General features: G+C 38.6%; 1 protein-coding gene across 1 annotated transcript in view; it reads right to left on the bottom strand.

The window, feature by feature from the left end:
* Positions 1-19,947, bottom strand: part of kcnq5a (potassium voltage-gated channel, KQT-like subfamily, member 5a) — a 91,214-nt gene that overhangs the window by 22,557 nt on the left and 48,710 nt on the right. The window contains exons 2-7 of the mRNA XM_034898470.1: positions 5,953-6,043; positions 4,837-4,963; positions 3,828-4,003; positions 2,398-2,523; positions 761-871; positions 506-601 (exon numbers count right to left, since the gene is read on the bottom strand). Coding sequence (XP_034754361.1) covers positions 506-601; positions 761-871; positions 2,398-2,523; positions 3,828-4,003; positions 4,837-4,963; positions 5,953-6,043 — 727 coding nt within the window. The remainder of the gene's footprint in view (positions 1-505; positions 602-760; positions 872-2,397; positions 2,524-3,827; positions 4,004-4,836; positions 4,964-5,952; positions 6,044-19,947) is intronic.

The raw sequence follows: 19,947 nt of genomic DNA, 5'->3' as shown, positions 1-19,947 counted from the left end.
CACATATATATACACCCCCCCCACACACACACACAGAAAAATGCAAAGTTTACCAGATCTACCAGAAAAAAAGATACTAAAGCAGAGAACTTGTGAACACAGTGTGTCTGAGTGTCAGTACCACAAGCCTAACAAGTCAGTCTCACACCACACACACACCCACTCACTCACTCACTCACTTGCTCACTCACTCACTTACTCACACGTACACACGTACAACTTCACTATAATAGGAGGAGAGATGCTGAAACCATACATACACTTACAACACACTCATCATCAAAGTGTCACAAGTGGACGCAAGCACTCACGCACGCACGCACAAATGCAAGCACACACGGACGCATGCACGCACGAACACACACACACACACACACACACACACACACTCATGCTGTTATTCTGACAAAGAGATACACAGTTAAAGGCTAAGAGATGGTCAAAACAGACGCACTGCATACACACTGTGAACATTTGTATGTTGTCTGCATGTGTGTGTTTCTACCTGAATGAGGCTCGCAGCTGGGTTCCTCCTCTTTTCAAAGTGCTTCTGTCGATGCTGCTCCTGCACTTTCAGGGCAAAACCTGACCCGAGGATGCCCTACATGCAGAAACATACAGAGTTTTAAACTTGCAAAAAACATCCCCAAAGATAAATCAAGGTCCCTACTCCTGTTAGCAGTTACTTTCTGGAGCTGTGAAGGAATACATGTATTCATTAATTCATTCATAATTCTGTGTTGTAATGTGATTGACTCACAGCTGGAAGAGCGAAGAAAGAGATCCCCAGCAGAGCAAAACCAGCTGATAATAACCGTCCAGTCCATGTCTGCGGGGTCTTGTCACCGTAGCCAATGGTTGTAAGGGTGATCTGAAGGGTGAGAGGTCAACAGTCAGGTGTGATAATGAACCAGTTTTTTTTTTCTGTAATCTGTCCTTTGCTCACTCATCAAATATTTCCTATAGAGTATGATAGACCCTTAATAGTTTACTATATAGTGAGCGGTAAAATTTGATTTCCAACACTTTATATTTATATTATAAAATGACAAATCTTTACCCGGACAAGTGACTTTTATGCATGGACAAGTGAAATGTAAAAGTCCCACAAAAAGTTAATGTCTAGCCCTGCATGGCCATACTACATTTAGAAAATGTATGTTTTTGCTTGACTTTAGTGGTCAGGGGGAAAGTAATAACAGAGTGGAGAGAGCTGACATTTCAATGCATCATCTGATAAGTTTGTTTGTTACTTTGCAAGTTGACACTAGTGAATCAAAAAACTAGATAATGAGCTTGGTGACCTTGTGAGTGCTATGCTTGTGATGAGCTAGTCAGCCTACACCACTGCTGCTGGATTTAATGATTCAAACCAATGTCACAAAAGCATTTAGAGACTTATAGAAATCATGAATAGGTGTTGAATGTGTCTCATGCAAAAAGAAATGCACCAATGTGAATGACTAGTTCATAGAAAATTGTTGATTAGCATATTTAAATAGTTGATGCTCAGTGGTGATGGTTCTTTGTTTTCTCTTGTGTTGACTCTCTATTAAAAGTTTATGTGGCTAAATTTGACCTTTTCACCCTAATATAACTGATTTTAGGCTCTACCAGAAAGAAAGATACTCCTGGAGCAGAGAACGTGTGAACACAGTGTGTCTGAGTGTCAGTCCCAAAAGCCTAATGAGTCAGTCGCACCTGGCAGCAGAAAACTGAAGTTATTGATTAGGCCATTTTTTTGGTGTGTTTTTCAAGGCATAATGGGTTTCAGATTTAGGAGGAAACAGTGCAGTGCAGCCAGCCAAGTGTGACTGTAAAGGCATTGTATTGTATGTATCATTAAGGTCAAACAGAAACTGTTAATGGAAATATATCACAGTTGTCAGATAGAAATACCATAACTCCAATTGTGTTGGAGTCTTTTGATTTTCCCTGGGATTAAAGGGAGTGATTGTACTGTGTTGGATGAAAAACATATTTGATGATTCCAACACTAAGTGACAGTCAATTTAACAACTTATAGTGGTTAGAACCCTTTAAAATCAAAACCTTGTGGGATACAGTACAACACACGTAATGCTAGGAAATGAGATTGAACGCTGATACATCTTTCACCAAATAACAACCAAAAGTTGATTGAAGTTGAAAATAAGGTTTAGAACTATATGCATACAATTGATGTTGACATAAAATCCCATAAATGAATAAACCTTAGTCACAAAGTTTGATTTTGAAAACACCTTAACAGCAGATACCACAAGCACAGTATGATTTTATTCAAAGGGCATTGAAAAGGCCTTAACATATGTGTGTATGTAGTGTGTATGTGTGTGTAGGCCTAAAGGAGTTTAGTATACTTAAGTGCATCTGTGTGCAGTATGTATTTTTGCTCACCGTGCCCCACCACAGAGCGTCGGCGTAGGTGGCAAACTCCTGGTTGAGTTCTTTCTCAACCAGATAAACCAAGAAGGAGGAGAAGATTAGGACCAGAAATCCAATGTACCAGGCAGTCACCAGCTCCTACAAGACACACAAAAAATCATTATATTTATTAAATATAAAGCTTTATTTGGCACTTCACACAGTTTGAAAGATAAATCTAATGTATTAGATACATTGACCGTGAAAATAATGGACATCTCAGAGGGAAAATGTCTTATTTTTTTAATAACCGATTTTTCCTCTCAGTTGTCATATAATACATACTAATTATTTGCTTACTAACTTTATTGACAGTAAGGAAAAAAACACCTCAATTATTTGCTGTAATGTAAATGTGAAAAATGGTCTGCTTTTCCTCGTTTGGTTGATCCTAAAATTCTGTTTAGGGTGAAATATTCAGTACAAAATCATGAAACCACACAAACAGCCATGATAGAAAATACTGGTAGCACATGCAACAGGCATATGCATATAGCAAATAATACCAGCACATATACACAACAAAAGAGCATATTGGGACTTAAAATAAACATGCCAATTGACAGACGTGAATCATGTTATTGTTAAATGATACTTATGTTAAAATATAACATTGCTGAGTGACAGTATTATTGAATAACAAACCACTGTTTTACCCTAAAGTGAATACACTGAATACTGCACATATTTTTTGTTATTTAAGCATATTATTATAAGCCCAAACTTGCTCAGCATATTTTTCTGCTACTATTACTGATATTTTGTAGTTGATGTGTTGTGTGTTGTGTGATGTGTCATATATATTAAAATGTAATTATTATATTTATCATATACATTTATTTGAAACAAGCTCAAGTGTTTACACTGATACTATGTTTACTGTATGTGCAAAAACAACTCCATTCTTAATTTCTAATGACTTTTTATTTGCTCTATCTGTCTCCTGCTCTATCCTTCTCTTTTTTGGTGCCGTAATAACTTATTTTTTACAGTCCAGCTGATGTTGCTGTACCTTTTCCTTACCGTTACTTTACCTTATTGTGACTCAACTTACTCCTAATTCATTACATTTTGTGTCTTAAACACAGTCTTTTTTTGAAAAGTGCTACAGTACCTAAATAAAGTTCAATGATATTATTAGTAATACATGTACAGTATGTGTGCAACAGTAGTCTGGAATACACAGCAGAAGAACTGGGTAGTCAGCACTGAGAAGTAATGGACCGAATGACTGGACAGACAAAAAAAGCCACGAAGGTAATCTAGACAAACCAAAGCAAATCAAAGGAAAAAGTTAAAAACAATACACACTGCTTGATTGACGGGTAATGACAGATTAGATCAATATCTGAACAATTTAAATCATAATTCAGAAGAGATGAAACAGTTTAAACTTGTCCTACCTTACTATGTGCATAAACTACAGATCCCAGCAGCTTCCAGGTCCCTCCCCTGCGGTCCATGCGCACCATGCGCAGGATCTGCAGGAAACGAAGGCTACGCAGCGCAGAGGTGGCAAAAATGTTACCCTGGCTACCGGCTGAAACCACGGCAACAGAGGCTATAAGTACGATGATGTCTGCGGAGTAAAAGAGAAAATGAAAGGTCACGGGTTCCACAGTATTAGCAACAGGAACTGTTGTTGACTCAACTACTTTTTAGATCCATTCAGCGGTCCATTCATCACTTTTAAAACAACTATTGATTCCCTACAGGCTATTTGCTCCCTTTTCTGTCTCTATTAGACTAATACATCTTCGGTCATTCTGTCCACAAACATCAAATTTCCCACTTTTTCATCTATTGTATTTCCCAGAAGACTCTCTTCCTCAATGGTGGAGCAACCTAAAGATCAAGAATCTCTGTCCTCTGAATGGATGGGTTTTCACACTATTTTCGACTGCACACTGAGGAGGACATTGGGCAAACAGCACTTATCCATATTAGCAAATAACATCATTACCTGAGGATGATCTCTAAAAATGACCATAGCCTTTGAGCAGCTTTCATTGTACTGAACAATATCGTGAAAATCAAAAAAGAAATACATGCTTCTTTGTGTGGATTTCTGAATTGTCAATCTAAACTTGAAGGGTTTTCTAGGGACTTGATGTCACCAGGGAATGGGACACTAGAAGGGACCTGATATCACCAGGGAATAATTAAGTGTAAAGATAAGAATGAATAAATACAATGTATATATATTGATTCAACACTATGACTTTCATTTTGACATTCCCCATTTTATTTATTTAGTTTTTGCCCAGATAGTCATCAAGAGAGACCTCGGTATTACTATATATATCTTGAAAGATTTTTTGAAAATAGCTTCACAAGTTTTGTCTGAAAGTGTAAGACAAACACAAACATACACACACACACACACACACACACACCCACACACACACTTACCTATAACAGAGAACGGCTTCCTGGCGAATCGGAGGCGTCCCTGCCAGCCTCGATAGCGGCAGCAGCAGCCAGCACTCCATATCCTGATGATGTACTCCAAACCAAACACTACAATCATCACAAACTCCTGCAGGACACACACACACACACACACACACACACACACACAAAAAATCTGCAAATTTAAATCTTTGCAGAACAATTGCGGAAGCACAAGCAATAAAGACCTAGCAAAGGGTCAAGGAAGTTATACTTTGTTGCTGAGCTTGTTCTAGTTGTGCTCTAACCACTGAAACTACTGCAACTCTCAGACCAACTAGCATCATTCATCAATGATAAAACTTGGGGGTGGCAGTAGCTTGGTCCGTAGGGACTAGGCTTGGGAACCAGAGGACCGCTGGTTCAACTCCTTGTCACTCTCTCCAGTGCATGTATAAGGTCCTGTGTGTGTTTCTGTATTTCAAGCCTGTGTGTAATATGTAACATCATAGCCTAAAATCCAGGCAACCAGTAACTCGTGTTTTCACAACATTCTACTTGTAAAAGTGCCCTGGAACGGCATTCAAACCCGTAACTTACTACTCGCTAACTCGTACCAGATCGTTTTTTGACGTCACACACACATAAACAACAATGTCGACCCCTGTTGATGCTGTTCAGACGCCTATGATTAACAGTGAGAAATAGGTAAATAAATAGGCAACGTAAAGTAATTCCGCACATTGTAATCAAAACAATACACATACAATTGTGTACTAGGTTATGTTTATTAAATGAAGCCCAAAATATGTTGCCGACTAGAAATCGCTAGTATTCTCTCCCCTTTCTGCTTAATCACATTTGAGGCACAGACTGGTAACTTTAATTCAATTTTAACAGCGTAATTTTGATCTTGAGGGACCAATCAGGACAGTTCTGAGAATGCACAATCAGCATTTTCCAAAAATGATCACTCAGCCACCCACTCACACATATTTTCAATAATAATAATTTTGTCATGTGACACTTTCAAAATTCATGCATGTTAATAATATGAGCTCACTAATGTCTCCCAGGCTGTGTGTGTGGATTGTGTGTGTGTGTGTGTGTGTGTGTGTGTGTGTGTGTGTGTCCTACCAGGATGAGCAGGCAGTGTGTGGAGAATTCCTGGTGAATAGGGATCGTGGAAAACACAGAGAGAACCAGACATCCAAACACCAGGATGAACCTGTGGAGATAAAATGCACACACACACACACACACACACACACAAACACACACACACACACACACACACACACACACACACACACACACATGCACACACAAAGAAAAGAAAAGAATTTTGTATTCATTCCATTCATACAGTTTGTTAATCAGCTGAACCGCCATAGTAATAGTTAACAGCAATATAATAAAGCTTGATGGAGCTCTAAACAGTGCTTAGCCTGGTCCTAATAATGTTTGGCACAGTTTATATCCTGCTTAATGTAGCCCTGCAGAGGAGAAATAATCATGTCACTTTATAGCGTGTGTGTGTGTGTGTGTATGTGTATGTGTGTGCGTGTTTGACTATGTTTGATTTGTAGTTTTGGTATCACTTAACAATGGGGAGGAGGAAATAGGGTAAAGAGGACAGTACATACACATACATACCTGGACTAACGTAAATACCTGGACATTTGAACTGCTCTGAACTAAAGGTTTTATTGTTATTATTGTCATCTACAGTATCTAAGTCTAAACACTGAAGGGGGAAGAACAATTCCTTTAAAAAAGGAATCTGCAAGTTGTTTTAGAATTATTGTTGGCTCAACTTGATCAGTGGCCGCATTCACATTTACATCTAGTGGTATCTAAGCATATATGGTAACTTGGTTAATGAGTAAACACATCTCCCTATTCATAAGGAAGCTTCCAGGCAACATATGCACTGGCCAGCAGCCCCCAGCCTGCTTTTCTCCCGGAGGGAAAGAGGCCATATTTAAAGATGCCATCTGTCTTTCTGATGTTTACTGTCTTCCCATCTCTGTAGATCTCTGAGTATTTGTTTTTAGCCTTGTTCTCCTCTAATCCCTCTCTGTCTTATTTTTTATTGCTCTTTGTCTCTATCCTCTCCCTCTACCTTCCTCCTTGCCTCCTTTCTCCATCTACCATCTCCGCATCTTTCTCTCTCTATATTCCCTTAACATCACTTTCTCTTTTTCACTCCTGGCACTTTATGACTAATGCCACAATTTATTGTTCACAGGATCCACAAGGAATTTAAAAAGGGAGGCGTACGTGCATGCGTGTATGAATAGTGTGTGTACCTGCGGCTGAGTTACAGCAGAGGAGGACTGATGGTTCCAGCCCACATCTGCATCTCATACTGTCTCCCTTTTTAATAACTCTTTACTGTCATAGACAGACAGCGTGGAGAGCAGATTAACAAACAGCATCCAGTTGTGGTAGTAAAGTCTGTGTGTTGGCAGTGGTGGAATGTAAATACATTTACTCAAGTATTGTACTTTAAATGGGCCATTCTGTATATTGAATACATTTGGTACTTCAAGTATGTTTTGATGCTAATAGTTTTTGAATTTGAATAGTTTTTTGAAGATTTTGAATGCTGACATTTTACATTTACATTCACTTTTCAACTCACAGTCCAAAATCAAGTAAGTGGACTTTAAGTTTAGATAGTTTATCCAGTGCTGTTTACGGGTCAAAGATGAACTGTCAAGCTCAACTTTTGATTAGTTTGTGCATTGACAAAGCAGCATGGCCCTCTTCAATGGCTATACTCAAGGGTTTGCAGGTGTCAGTTGCATTACAAAAGCAGGTATAGATAAAGAAACAGATGTAAACAGTACAAAGTACTACTGTGCAATGGAAATACTGACCTTGACTCATCAGCATATCAACAGGTGTTATCAAGTTGGCTAAGCAGTGCATTTAGGCTTTTATGTGTCAGATGATAAGCCTGACCTTTCAGCTAATCAGAAACCTTCCAAATGTACAGATGTGTTAAGGGAAAAGATGCTTTAAGTCAGCATGTGTTTGTGTGCACGGTCAGGCCTCATCCTGCATCGGGGGGCAGACAAATTGTTACACTGAGTGAATGGATAAACTACATGTGAATGCTCTAAATAATGCATGTTTTTTTGCTCCTTCTTTGTGCTCTTTACCTTCTGGCAGACGATATAGATTACCCAAATGTAAACTCAGCCGAAAAACTAGTTTGTGCCTACCTCAATTAAAACAATTTCAAATAATGTTGCTTTAGGCTGCAGGGGTTGACCAATATCTTTATGGTGTTCTTTTCACTGGTTGTGTTATATACTGCGTGTAATGTGAAATATGTGTAAATTGTGGTTGTGATTTTGCTACAGTATGTGCTGTTTCGTTTATATGTTTTTTATATAACTACTAGGAGGGCAGCTGTATGATTTTAACATTTGAGTCCAAGACAAATATTCCTACGGGGAAAATAACATACAGACAATTGTATAGTAAGGTATGATATATTTGGGTTCAAAAACTGTATTGACAATCAAATAAAGTACAAAAATAAAAGGTTTAGAAAGTACATTCAACAGCAAAGTGAATGTTCTTGACTTTGATTTTCACATTACAAATAACCAACTTCAACATAGTAATAATAAAAAGCTCAGTTAAATGTCAGCATACAAATAATATTATTATGGCCATGTAATTTTATGTGCAATGTTAAATTAAATTATTATTATCAAAAAATCACATTTGCAAAAGGGTTATTTGCTCAAGACCTGAAAACAATTCATTTTCTTTGATGGTATTATCAAAACATTCTGCAGATATTCCTTTGTCACATTCATAATTACATCTAATTACAGCAGCATTTTCCCTTTTGAGGAGGCCAGACACAATGATCATATGCCAAAGGAGACTATTAACAACTATTATGTTAAATGTAAACACGCAGATGGGAAAGTGTGGCATTGAGAAATACATCAACGTGTACAGTCAGGCCCACTTTTTTGTTTAAGCTAATAAGATTGTCATACTTTTAAATATTAAATCATTCTGCATTCAGCATACAACCAACATCACTATAGGCACTCAGACACCCTGTGTGTTTTCTATCGGTGTGTCAGCTCTGCCATTTCAATTGATTATTTAGTGTGTGTACACAGAAAAATGAGAAGCTGCTATTGAATGATGGGAGCCCGATGCCCCATGCAATCCATAAACCTGTTACATTGATCAGTCCTGAGGTGAATTAGTCACTTGGTCCGCCCCTTGCAGAATAAATTGTTGATGCCGGTGTCATGCCATGTTTGAGAAGACAACTGTGCGGGGACACGCGTAAGGATTTGAGGCAAGGTTGTCCATTAAATATGTGACATATCTGTGACAGAACTCCTCAGGCTGTTGGGAAAAGGTCCATAGGATGCAATTTGTCAATTGTGGAATGATTTATGTGCTGTAACTATTTCTTGGAAGTTACTCACCTCCTGACTCTAGATCCCTTTCAAAGACATGAGGGAGGTAATATTTGTCTCTGCTAACTCTCGACAAGAAGGCTAATAAGCTTATTTTACAAAATAGCTAACGATTCCATTAACTTTAACTATAGTTTTGAATTGAATGCTTAAGCATTTCTAGTCTATTCAAGTAAATTCTACAAAGAAATTTGTGCAGCTAAATATATAAAATAGACTTCTTAAGTGCATATAGTTACTCAGGGGAAGGGTGTACGTTGATATTAATGCTTAGCAGACATTAATAAAATATGATATGGCAGCTGTTTTATGACATTAAGTACCTGTAAACAGCTGTCATATTATTCTACTGTGATGTGCTTTGGACGCTCCCCACTAAATGACAGTTCATTCCTTTTATTAAATGTCTCAGCTGAGTGCTGCGCTGCTCTGCCTTCAAGATGTCAAACCAACATCTGGTAAAGTTGGTGCTTGACAGTGGACTCCAGACAATTTGCAGGTGTGAGAGTGCCAGCTTTGGTGCATATGGCAGCGACAAACCTTTGACTTTATGCTGATAAATGACCTGAGGACCCACAGACAAAACCATATACAGCCAAAAACCTGGGCTGCTTCACTACAAGCTGACACAAAGAAGCCTGGGGAGAGGTGTGTGTGTGTGTGTGTGTGTGTGTGTGTCTGTGTGGGTGTGCGTGAGTGTAAGTGTGTGTAATCAGGTCCTTGAAAAAATTAGCATTTCTAATTCACAGAATTGTAAATGGTGTTCCTTAATGTTATTGTTAATGTTCATCTTGCACTTCACCGCACCAATCTACCTACTTCATTTGTTTTATTCACCGACTTTATCAACTAATATGTGAGAATGTGTCCTCATCACATTATCCTTTCATTTTGACGGTGCATGATCCTACAATTGTTTGTGTCCACAAATGTCGTCTGAATGTTACATTTTGGGTTGCTAGTTTGCGATTAGAGTGGACAATATGCCTTTGTTAGTTCTTAGTTGGAAAATACACTTGTTACTTTCTTGCTGAGGATTAGATGGGAAGGTTGATACCATTCTCCAGCACTAGTACTACTCTAAAGCTAACATATTTTTGTGTTTATATACATATGTAAGCTTGTAATAAATGTAAGTAAATTAATACATTCAGACCAGTACACACCATCCAAACAACTTCAGGATGAGGAATATTTGACTTTACTTTTTAATGTGGATAACAAATCCCCTCTCAGAAGACAAATCTAAGTGGAAGATTTTAAATCAAACACACGTTTAACACAATATGTGACTGTAAATCTACATCTTGAACGGTTGAAAGGCTGTGTGTAGTGTGAAAGCATGTAGCATGCATGAACTCTATAAAAGGGTGCACGTTTTCATCTATATGTTTATATGAAATAAGCATCCGTGTGTCAAGCATGTGTATGTGTGAAGGATTGGGTACGTGCAAGGTCAGGATTTTCCACTCAATATGGTCTGGTATCATTATCTATTTCCTTCTTTCTTTCTGTGCCAACCATGCATACCCTTTCAATCAAGACGAAGGGAGGGAACGGAAACAGAGAGTGAAAGATTGAAAGAGAAAAACAGAAACTGAAAGAGTCAGCGAGGCCAGTCGCTTTGGATAAGAGCACGAGTAAATGCATCATAATGTGTAAAGGTAACAGAACAAAAGAAACAATGGAAGGTACAAAAGGAGGGCGATAGGAGGGTCATGCAAAGAGAAGAGTGGCAGAGATGTCCACAGAAAAATGCTGAATCCTGTGAATCAAAATGACTGAATGCTAGGACAGAGAACAGCAGGTTCTCCTGGATAAAAGGCAACAGGGGACTGCAATGGGAAGATAAAGATTGAGCTTAACTATAAATAACATTTCTCCTTCTAGGAAAGGCCTGGTAGATCGATACATCATGAATATAAAGTGACAGAAAAAAAAGAGAGAATAAAAAAGACATGACAAGCTGAGAGAAACGACTAAGCACAGTCCGTCTTTACTTTCCTTTCAGTCTCTTTTTGGATACTATGTCGTTGCTTTGATCATGTTTTTATTACAAAGAATGCCTACAGTATTCTTACAGTACATGTTTGCGTGTGCCACTCATTCTGTCACATTTTGATTTTCAAACTTATATGATGCAAGCGGAAGTTTTGAATAAAAGCACACACTGGTGGATAGAGAGAAGACAAGGAGAGAGGAAAAAGGCAAGATGAGATAAAGAGGTGGGAGGGGGGGTGAGAACGAGGGATGGAGCCAGGCCGACTCTCTGCCAACAGTCTATTAGTTAATCCTTGTGTTTATCCAGTCGAGTGCAGTATCTTACCTGATGATGGCAGCGATAAAACATAGGGTTTTATTTCTAAGCAACTACTTGACCAAACAGAGCTGGGGCCAAGGACGCTGCTCTGCACAGGCTAGTTTTCTCTGCACACTTTTGAAATAATTTTCTCCATCAAAAGCAGTTGTTATAATAACAGTCTTATATAATAGTTCAAGGAGCTAAGTCAGCCAAGTTTGAAGGAATTCAATGTCTTGATTAAGGAAGCTTCAGAGAGGCGCATCTGTACTAATGCAGGGCTTAAACCAGGGTTAAAGGGTTCTGGCTCTGAGCTTAAAAACACAGTATATAACTTTTACCTCGAAGCAAGTGAATTGTTTGAGTTCTTATTCCTGAATTGGTCAATTTCAGACTAACACATACAACTGTGGCTCTACAGATTGAAGAAATGATAACACCAACAGAGGAGTAAGAGTCCTTATCCTAAATATCATTTTGACCAATGTGTTTTTTCTCTTTTTTAAGCTTACTGTGGACTCCAAAAAAAAACAACAACAACCAAATCAATCATAACGGCAACTTAAGGACGACATTTTTATGCATCAATAGATATTTGTACAAAGTAACATAAACCTATACAGTGGATGATTCATACAGACCAAAGATGTAGCCTGTCCAGACAACGAGACAAACAATACGGGTTTTTAGTGTTACCCTTCAGACCAGTCTCACACCAGTCTGTGAAATGGTCACGTTATTTTGATTTATGTACATGTCACGATTTTCGAACATGACCATTTCACGAACTGCCGCGACACTGAGCTGATCTGGGGGATGCAACAACAGGGAAAAGAAACGCCAGCCCCCGTTGACAACGGGATGGACCGAAATACATTACTTAAACATTCGTAATCAACAAACGAAAATAACAACATTGACGTGACCTGTACACAAATCAATAGATTAAATAACCTGACCATTTCACGAACTGACATGACACTGGGCTGTACCCTTCAGGCAGTAATGGGCTGGCAACATATTGTATCTCAAATTTTATTATTTTTTTATTTAAAATTACATGGAACATTCGGTAGCGATCATGCACCATGCAAAAAATTTAAATACTGCATACTGAAAATAAGCTACTATCAATATAAAATCCTCACAGGGTTAAGGAATTTAATGGTTTATGGAAAGAATGAAGGGGGGGAGGGAGGGTTAGAGGAGAAAGGGGTGCAATACAAATGCTCAAGTTTTTTGCTTTCTGTATAGAATTTGAACTTTGGTTGATGTATCAGTTTGCATTTCATTTTCTTCTGTGGCACAACAAACTTGTAAACCCATTTCAATAACTACATTTACATCAGAGTAGCAGAGAGGGACCCAAACCCTGATTACATGTCGTATGCCAGTTTAAGAAGCAGCTGTGATCGTAAGAGAGAGAGAGAGAGAGAGAGTGAGAGAAAGAGAGAGAGAGAGAGAGAGACGACTGGAAAGAAGTACAAAGAAAAAGAAAGCGCAGGGCAGGAGCCAATTTTCCATGATGGGGATGCACCGAAGATGGGTGACGGGAATGTGACGAGTCGGAAAGATTTTAGTGTGTGTGTGTGTGTGTGTGTTCTCACTAACTAGACGCAGGCCGACATACTGTTGAAGAAAGACAACAGCTAACAGGGTTCATAAAACACACACACACACACACAATATATATATATATAGATACTTATCAGCACCCATCTTAGCACTAATACACTCCAAGACTCCTGTTCAGTGTGCTGCTCAGCAGATGTCAGAGAAAAATGGGGAATGGGTGTGATATAGCATGAGTCAAATATAAACAGCTGGAGAGAGATAACACAACTGTGTTTTAAATTCATAATGTATGTTTTTGTTATTCTATATGTATCAAGACAAACCAAGCCAAAAACAAAACATCAGGCATCAAAATTGAAAGATGATAGTGAGTAAACTGGAGTGACAGAGGAGGGAGGGGAGGGGGTTTTAGCTTCTGTTTCTCTCTTTCCTTAACTTCACTCAAACACTTTTTATCATCTGATATCTGAGAAATCAGAGTACACAAAAACACAGCCTCAACCAAATCAAACCTCTGAGTCAAGGGAATAACAAGCACAACTTTGTTCCCTTGTGACCTGAAGTCATTTATTTTACAGTAAAATGTGCTGGCTGTGTAAATCAAGCAAATAAGCTTTCCTCTTTCTTCTTGCAGTGGTATAAACAATGCCATATTTCCACTTAGCTTAGCCAACATTATCAAGTGTATGATGACGGAGGGCATTACACCTTTTGTGTCTAAGGAAATCCACTGGGCTTAGTGGGCAGCCTTGATTAATGCCACTTAACTGGGAGCTAGCAGCATGTGCATGCAGACTTCTTACTCAGACCTCGCTAGACACAATCCAAAGCAAGCTATGACTGAGCGGGTTCAATGTCTGTGCAGCTTAATTGAGCTCCGTTAAGCCAAGACAAAAATATGGTTTGTCAGAAAATGTTCTTGCTTTTGGTCTGTATTTTGGCAAGCCAGACATTTTTTTAATCTAATTTGGAAACCATGCTTTCTGACTCTTCTTTTTCTTTCTTTTTAAAAGGAAGGATTGTTATTGTAATTTCCAGACCTGAATCCAGCATGTGTCTGATTCTCATGGTGATTCAATGGATTTGATACGTTGCACCTATTTCTTGGATCCTCTTGCGGCTTCAATGGTTTTTTAAATGTTGGTACTATTGCAGATTGTTACATCATTCTTGTGCAATATATTACTCTTGCAATTGCCTGTGCTTTTTTAAAAATATCCAGATTTAAATTAAAATCTGGAATTAAAGAGGAACTCCATCGATTTTAGTTATCAAAGTCTTGGGGAGTACTACTTCATATGTCCAAATAAGCTTTATAAAGGCTTGAGACAGTGTCAGCTGGGTCTGTAGACCACAAAAAAATTGCGGGGGTTTTACATTACAAAGAAAAGAGGTTACCAGACCTCTGCGGGCCACTCCTAATCTCTGCTTTAGGCTAGCAGCTTTACGCTACAATAGCATGAGTTGAAATGTGAGTAATGTAGGTGCCAGATTCTGACAAAGAAGAACAATGTGTGGAATAAAAACGAATATATTTCTAGTTCGGTTGCATTAGTCGTACCACTCTTTTAAACAAGTGCATTTAAAGTAGAGGAGCACTTTTGTTGTGGTTAAACGGCCAAGCCATGAGAAGGCCATATGTCTGTATGTATGTCTGTATGGCCAAATGTACATTTCGTTGGGGTATATTTGGGTTCAATTGATGTCACAAAAAGAACATGAGGGGAATGAGATGGGGCCACTAGCCAGATTCAATCCGGGGAGGTTGCAGTTTGTGGTAAACCCCTTGGTCACCAAAACACCCCGTGGACACCAACTTAAGTGGCCCAAACGTTTACTAAAAACTACAAATGCATTCAGTACTTCTCTTAAGTTGGTTAGGTTAAACTGAGGCTTTTCTTTCTTTTAAATTTCACTCTGTTACTTTTTAATGCACAGAAGATTCATTTCAGGTTTAAAACATTGTGCCCCTTTCTATAATAATAGTACAGATTTTATTCAGTGGACAGTAAGGAGCTGGTAGGTTGTAGGAAGCTAACTGATTGTGAGATGTGTGTAGTAGAGACAACTGGGTAACCTACTTTCCTAACATGAAGAGAATACAGAACAAACAGGTAAATAAATTGAAAAAAAACATGTCAAAAACGTTGTGAACATGAGAGGCTCACACATACTGGTGAACTGTGGATGGGGCAATTAGAGGGGAGGTTGTGGTGTTGAATTAATTTGGAGGAGTAGAGTCAGCTCATTAGGCCAACACATGGCTTGCTGGTTCCCTTAACACAGTGAAGGGGAGAGGCTGACTCAGCGCAGCTTACAGCAATGTAAATGTGTGAGTCTCTACTATATTTTATGTGCTGCTAATAGTGTGTTGAGTGTGTGCATGGATATGCATATTTGCTGTCATCGTACACTCAGTCCAAGCAGCTACAGTATCAACGCATGTATCGTCCCACACGGCCCCATCTGCTCTGCTCCCGCTTGCCTCCTGCTCTATGACTGTTTAGTTAGCACATGATACAGAAAAGATGTTTCATTTTTAAGGGTTAAAAATGGTATCTGTTTCGTTGATTTTTAATCTTATAGAGTATAAATACTAATACTTATAAAGTATAAAAAGGTCTCTTAGAAGCTTGATCTATAAGAAGAAAACTACATGGATTAGATGGATCAGAAGGTAAACTGTATGGCGTTTAAATGTTACTGTACTTTATCATACTGTTTTTGCAATTGATTAGTGTAACTGGTACAATGGCGTATTTTGGCTCAAATTCTTTGCTAATTAAGTTTGGGAATGATTAATTCCAATTACCTGCTGTTGCCACTGCTGCTGGCAGTATAAAACACACCATGTGCTCCAGAAGGGAAGCTGACTCACTGTTGTTGTGTTTTTTTCACTTGGTTTGAAAGTATTCAACAATTCCTCATGCCAAAAATGTTCTTGTAATAAAATCTTTAATGATCTTAACCTCTCTCTCTCTTTATTTCATAATGTTTTAGATACAATCAAATCAAGCACAACTGATAAAAGTGAAGATAAACTATCAACTCCAATTTTTAGGAGTGAACATTTTTCATTCAAATTGAGATTGATCGTTAAAGATTGTGCACAAATAAAGGATGACTGTGAGTGATGAGTTATGAGGAGGAAAAGGTATGATGCCCCAAAGAGAAGATGAGACTTAATTACGAGCAAGACGGTGAAAATGGAAGAAGATAATATATATCTTATAGCTAGTAATACGGAATGAAAGTCAGACAGAACAAAAAGAAAGAGACAAAGAGGAAGAAGGAGATTTCCCTCATTTCCAGTCTGGTAGAAATGGGACGCAAACAGCCGGAGGGCTACAAAGAAATTAGCTACACCTCCTGTTATTGTTTTCACTTCTCTTCCCTTTTTGCTGTATTTGTTTGAGAGACTCATAGAAACAATACACTTTACAATTACTTGTGGCCCCCATGGGGAGAGAGCAAACACAGTTTTACGTCATAGCCTAAGATTTCCATGACTCCGTGTAAACTATTGATTTTTAATATCTTCATGTATTAAAATAGCACACATTTTAAGTTTTATAAATCAAATTTCTCTTTCATTTCATAAGACATACAAAATGAAATCAGCACAATACATTGGAGAAGGCCCTGCATCTTCCATTGTTTCTGTCATGGATTCATACACAGCAGTTTTATGAAACATGTCAGATATAGACATGTATATGCCTACACTTCATGACACATGAATGCATTTGATGAAAACTGACAAATGAAGCTCAGCACAAATTCCTTCAGGAAGACTTCTAAATAAACTTCAATCCCCACCATATCTCCCTAAAACTATTCAGCTGTTAAGAGGAGTTCACATTTCAGTAAACCAACCAGAATTGGCCACGGAATTCATGATCAGATCACAGCATGACATCCTGCTTTAAATGTCTTCTCTCCTTGCTGTCGGCTTTCTTTTCAGGCAAACGTGCAACCCTCCTCCTCCCCTTCCACCTCCGGGCATCGTACAACAACTGCAATAGCAGCTCCCTTCCGGCAGTTGTGTCCAGTGACCAGTGACCAGTGTCTAGGCTCCATCGGGGGGGAATGTGTCGGACTTCTCTACGCCTTAAACATATTGTTAACAATGGAGTCTAGTCCCAAAAGACTCTGTACATTTGTTATTATGCACATGTACAATATATCTTTGCATATCTGCAACAAAGTCTCTCATGATTGAAATATAACCCAAAACTAATAGGAAATCACACAATACAAATTTTTTTCTACTCTGTTACTTTATGACCAATTTCTAAATTATTGTTTTAATAAACCCAGATTGGTGGACTACATTTTGGTTGCAAATCCGGGTCCTTTTCACTGTGCTTTTGGATGTAGGGTGTAGGCTGTAGAGGTAGAGGTGGCATTTCAACATTTCATTGTGTGTGTATGCAGTAAGTCACAAATATGTGATGAGAAAATCAGTCTCATACAGTATGTAAACTAGGATGGATGTCGGATGCAAAAACAGTCAGAGCCACTCAGACTGGATCGAAGAATGAGGTCACCTAACCTTTAAGAATATTAAAAAAGAGCATTTCTTTGGATTCTAGTTTACTAGCTGTTCTGTGTCTGACTGGAAGAAATCATTCCACACTAAGGAAATGAAGTGGAAGAACTGATGAGGAATAGACGTGTAGGAAACATTGCTTTGAAGACTATTAGTGGCATGAGTGGCAGACAAAAGAGGAATGATGTGTAACTGGAGGAAAACTATAGCACTTGGTTTCCTGAGTGTGCACTGTGGACTCTCTTTGGGCTCCATGTATCTATGTAGCTATTGGTTAGCTGGTGAAATACAGGCTGGTAGGCCGTGCTGACTGCATGACTCTGCTCTAGACAAGATCATTGCTGTTCATTGCATTACTAAGAAGTGAAATAATACTGTTTCTCACCACTTAGCTGGACATTCACTGTAACAACGCAGGCCATTGTAGAAAGCATGTGCAGATGTAGACAGAAAGTTATATGAAAAGACACAATAATTCCTGGTCACACGGATTAAATCATCAGGTGGGCAATCATTTGAATGGTAAAGGCTTGAAAATGTCAAATAAAAGCACTGAAACCCTAAATATTCTTAATCTTTATAACACACATAAACTGCCATGTTATTGATCTTAGAAGCACTACGTAGGGCCGTTGAAATATGATGGAATAAAATAACAACAATCCTATAAAATAGAAATGAAAACAAAATAATTGCAAGTGTGCAGTTAGAGCCAACACTTTAACAAGCAGCAGAAATGCCGACATTCTAAGTGAGGGGGAAAGATGGAATTCTCGGAATGTCCTAATCAGCCAAGCTGATGGCCTCCAGATAAGAGGAATAATCAGCGATGGGGACAAATGGCTGTTTGCCAGTGGAGGGAGATGGGAGAAACGCGTGCACAAATGACACCCATGGAAACCAGATCAAAAGCTTGGCCCTCAGACTGTTGTTTGATGTCTGATTGGAGGGGAAATTATGGGCAATCTAATGCCTGCGTCTGTTTGTGTAAGATATTTGTTTATGATTGAAGGCATGTATCAATGAGATGTGCACAATATGTCCGTGTTTTGTGTGTGCATATGTGTAACGCATGTCCCAGCACTGCATAACACCTGGCATCTCTTTGGATCCCGTCGTCCTGTGTGGCAAGGCCATCTGTGTGTAGGAACACTTCACATCTTCACATCACTACACCAACTTAATATGATAAAGATGTTGATCTTGATCGGTTGGTTTGAGTTTTGTAACATCACTTGGTTGCTCATTCTCCTGAACGTATATGGCCAATTATAAACAAATTACTGTGAAGCTGAAATATTTCTTGCAGCTTGACAGTAATTTGTTTATGATTGAACGTATATCAGGAAGAGTATAAGAAACCAAGTGGACCAGAATGCAATGCGGCCACAATGTTAATATGTTTGTTAAGTAAAAGGTGCTGACTCTTTCGATTTCTCTACTGGGAAATCTCACTGCTCTCTAAAGCAAGTTTGCTCTCACAAGAACTTTCTAACTAGAAGGGAAAGAGATAAGCACATGCACTACGAGAGAAAACTAATAATCACTAATTTATTTCTCAAAACCTCCTGGAATCAGTATTACCAAAGGATCTCTGCTGTGCCTAAACTCTGAAACCTTTAAGGCAGGCTTATCGTTTATTTCATGTATTTTCATTTTTATTTCTAAATTTGAATGAATGGATACAGTTCATTTTAAAGTCTTTTTTAAATTGATTCTAATCATTGATTTTATATGAAGCATTTGACATTGTCTCTCTTATGTGATTTTTTTTCTGTGTATGTAAAGCAGTTTTAAATTGCGCTGTACTGTGTGTGTTAAAACTAGCCTTAGTGTCTCGCCAAACAATGTGTTTACATGCAGTTGTAACAGGTGGCTCTGTACATCAAACAGCTGATTACCTTAATAAGTGCTGAGATAATAGGGACAACAAACTGAACTGGCTCAGGTGAGCCTTGGATCAGTGTTTGATGCTGAAACTTTAGAAAACTGTAGGGAATGACAGCATGCCAGTATCATCTTTTTCTTAATCACAGAGACGTTGCCACGGGAACATTGGCTCTGTCCTTTGGTTTGTCAGTCCTGGCTGCTTGTGACGAACTGAATCTGAATGTTGACTGTAACTGTAGGAGAACAGAGTGTAACAGAAGCAGTAAGGCCTTGATTAACCTTTTTTGGAAAGCTGTTGAGTGTGAAAGCTGCTGAGTGCTGCTTTGACTGGTGTCTAGCCCCCAATCACT

The sequence above is a fragment of the Etheostoma cragini genome, chromosome 17 (genome assembly GCF_013103735.1).
Source record: "Etheostoma cragini isolate CJK2018 chromosome 17, CSU_Ecrag_1.0, whole genome shotgun sequence".
Lineage (NCBI taxonomy): Eukaryota > Metazoa > Chordata > Actinopteri > Perciformes > Percidae > Etheostoma > Etheostoma cragini.
Note: the sequence above shows the minus strand (reverse complement) of the source record. Positions and strands in the feature narration are given on the sequence as shown.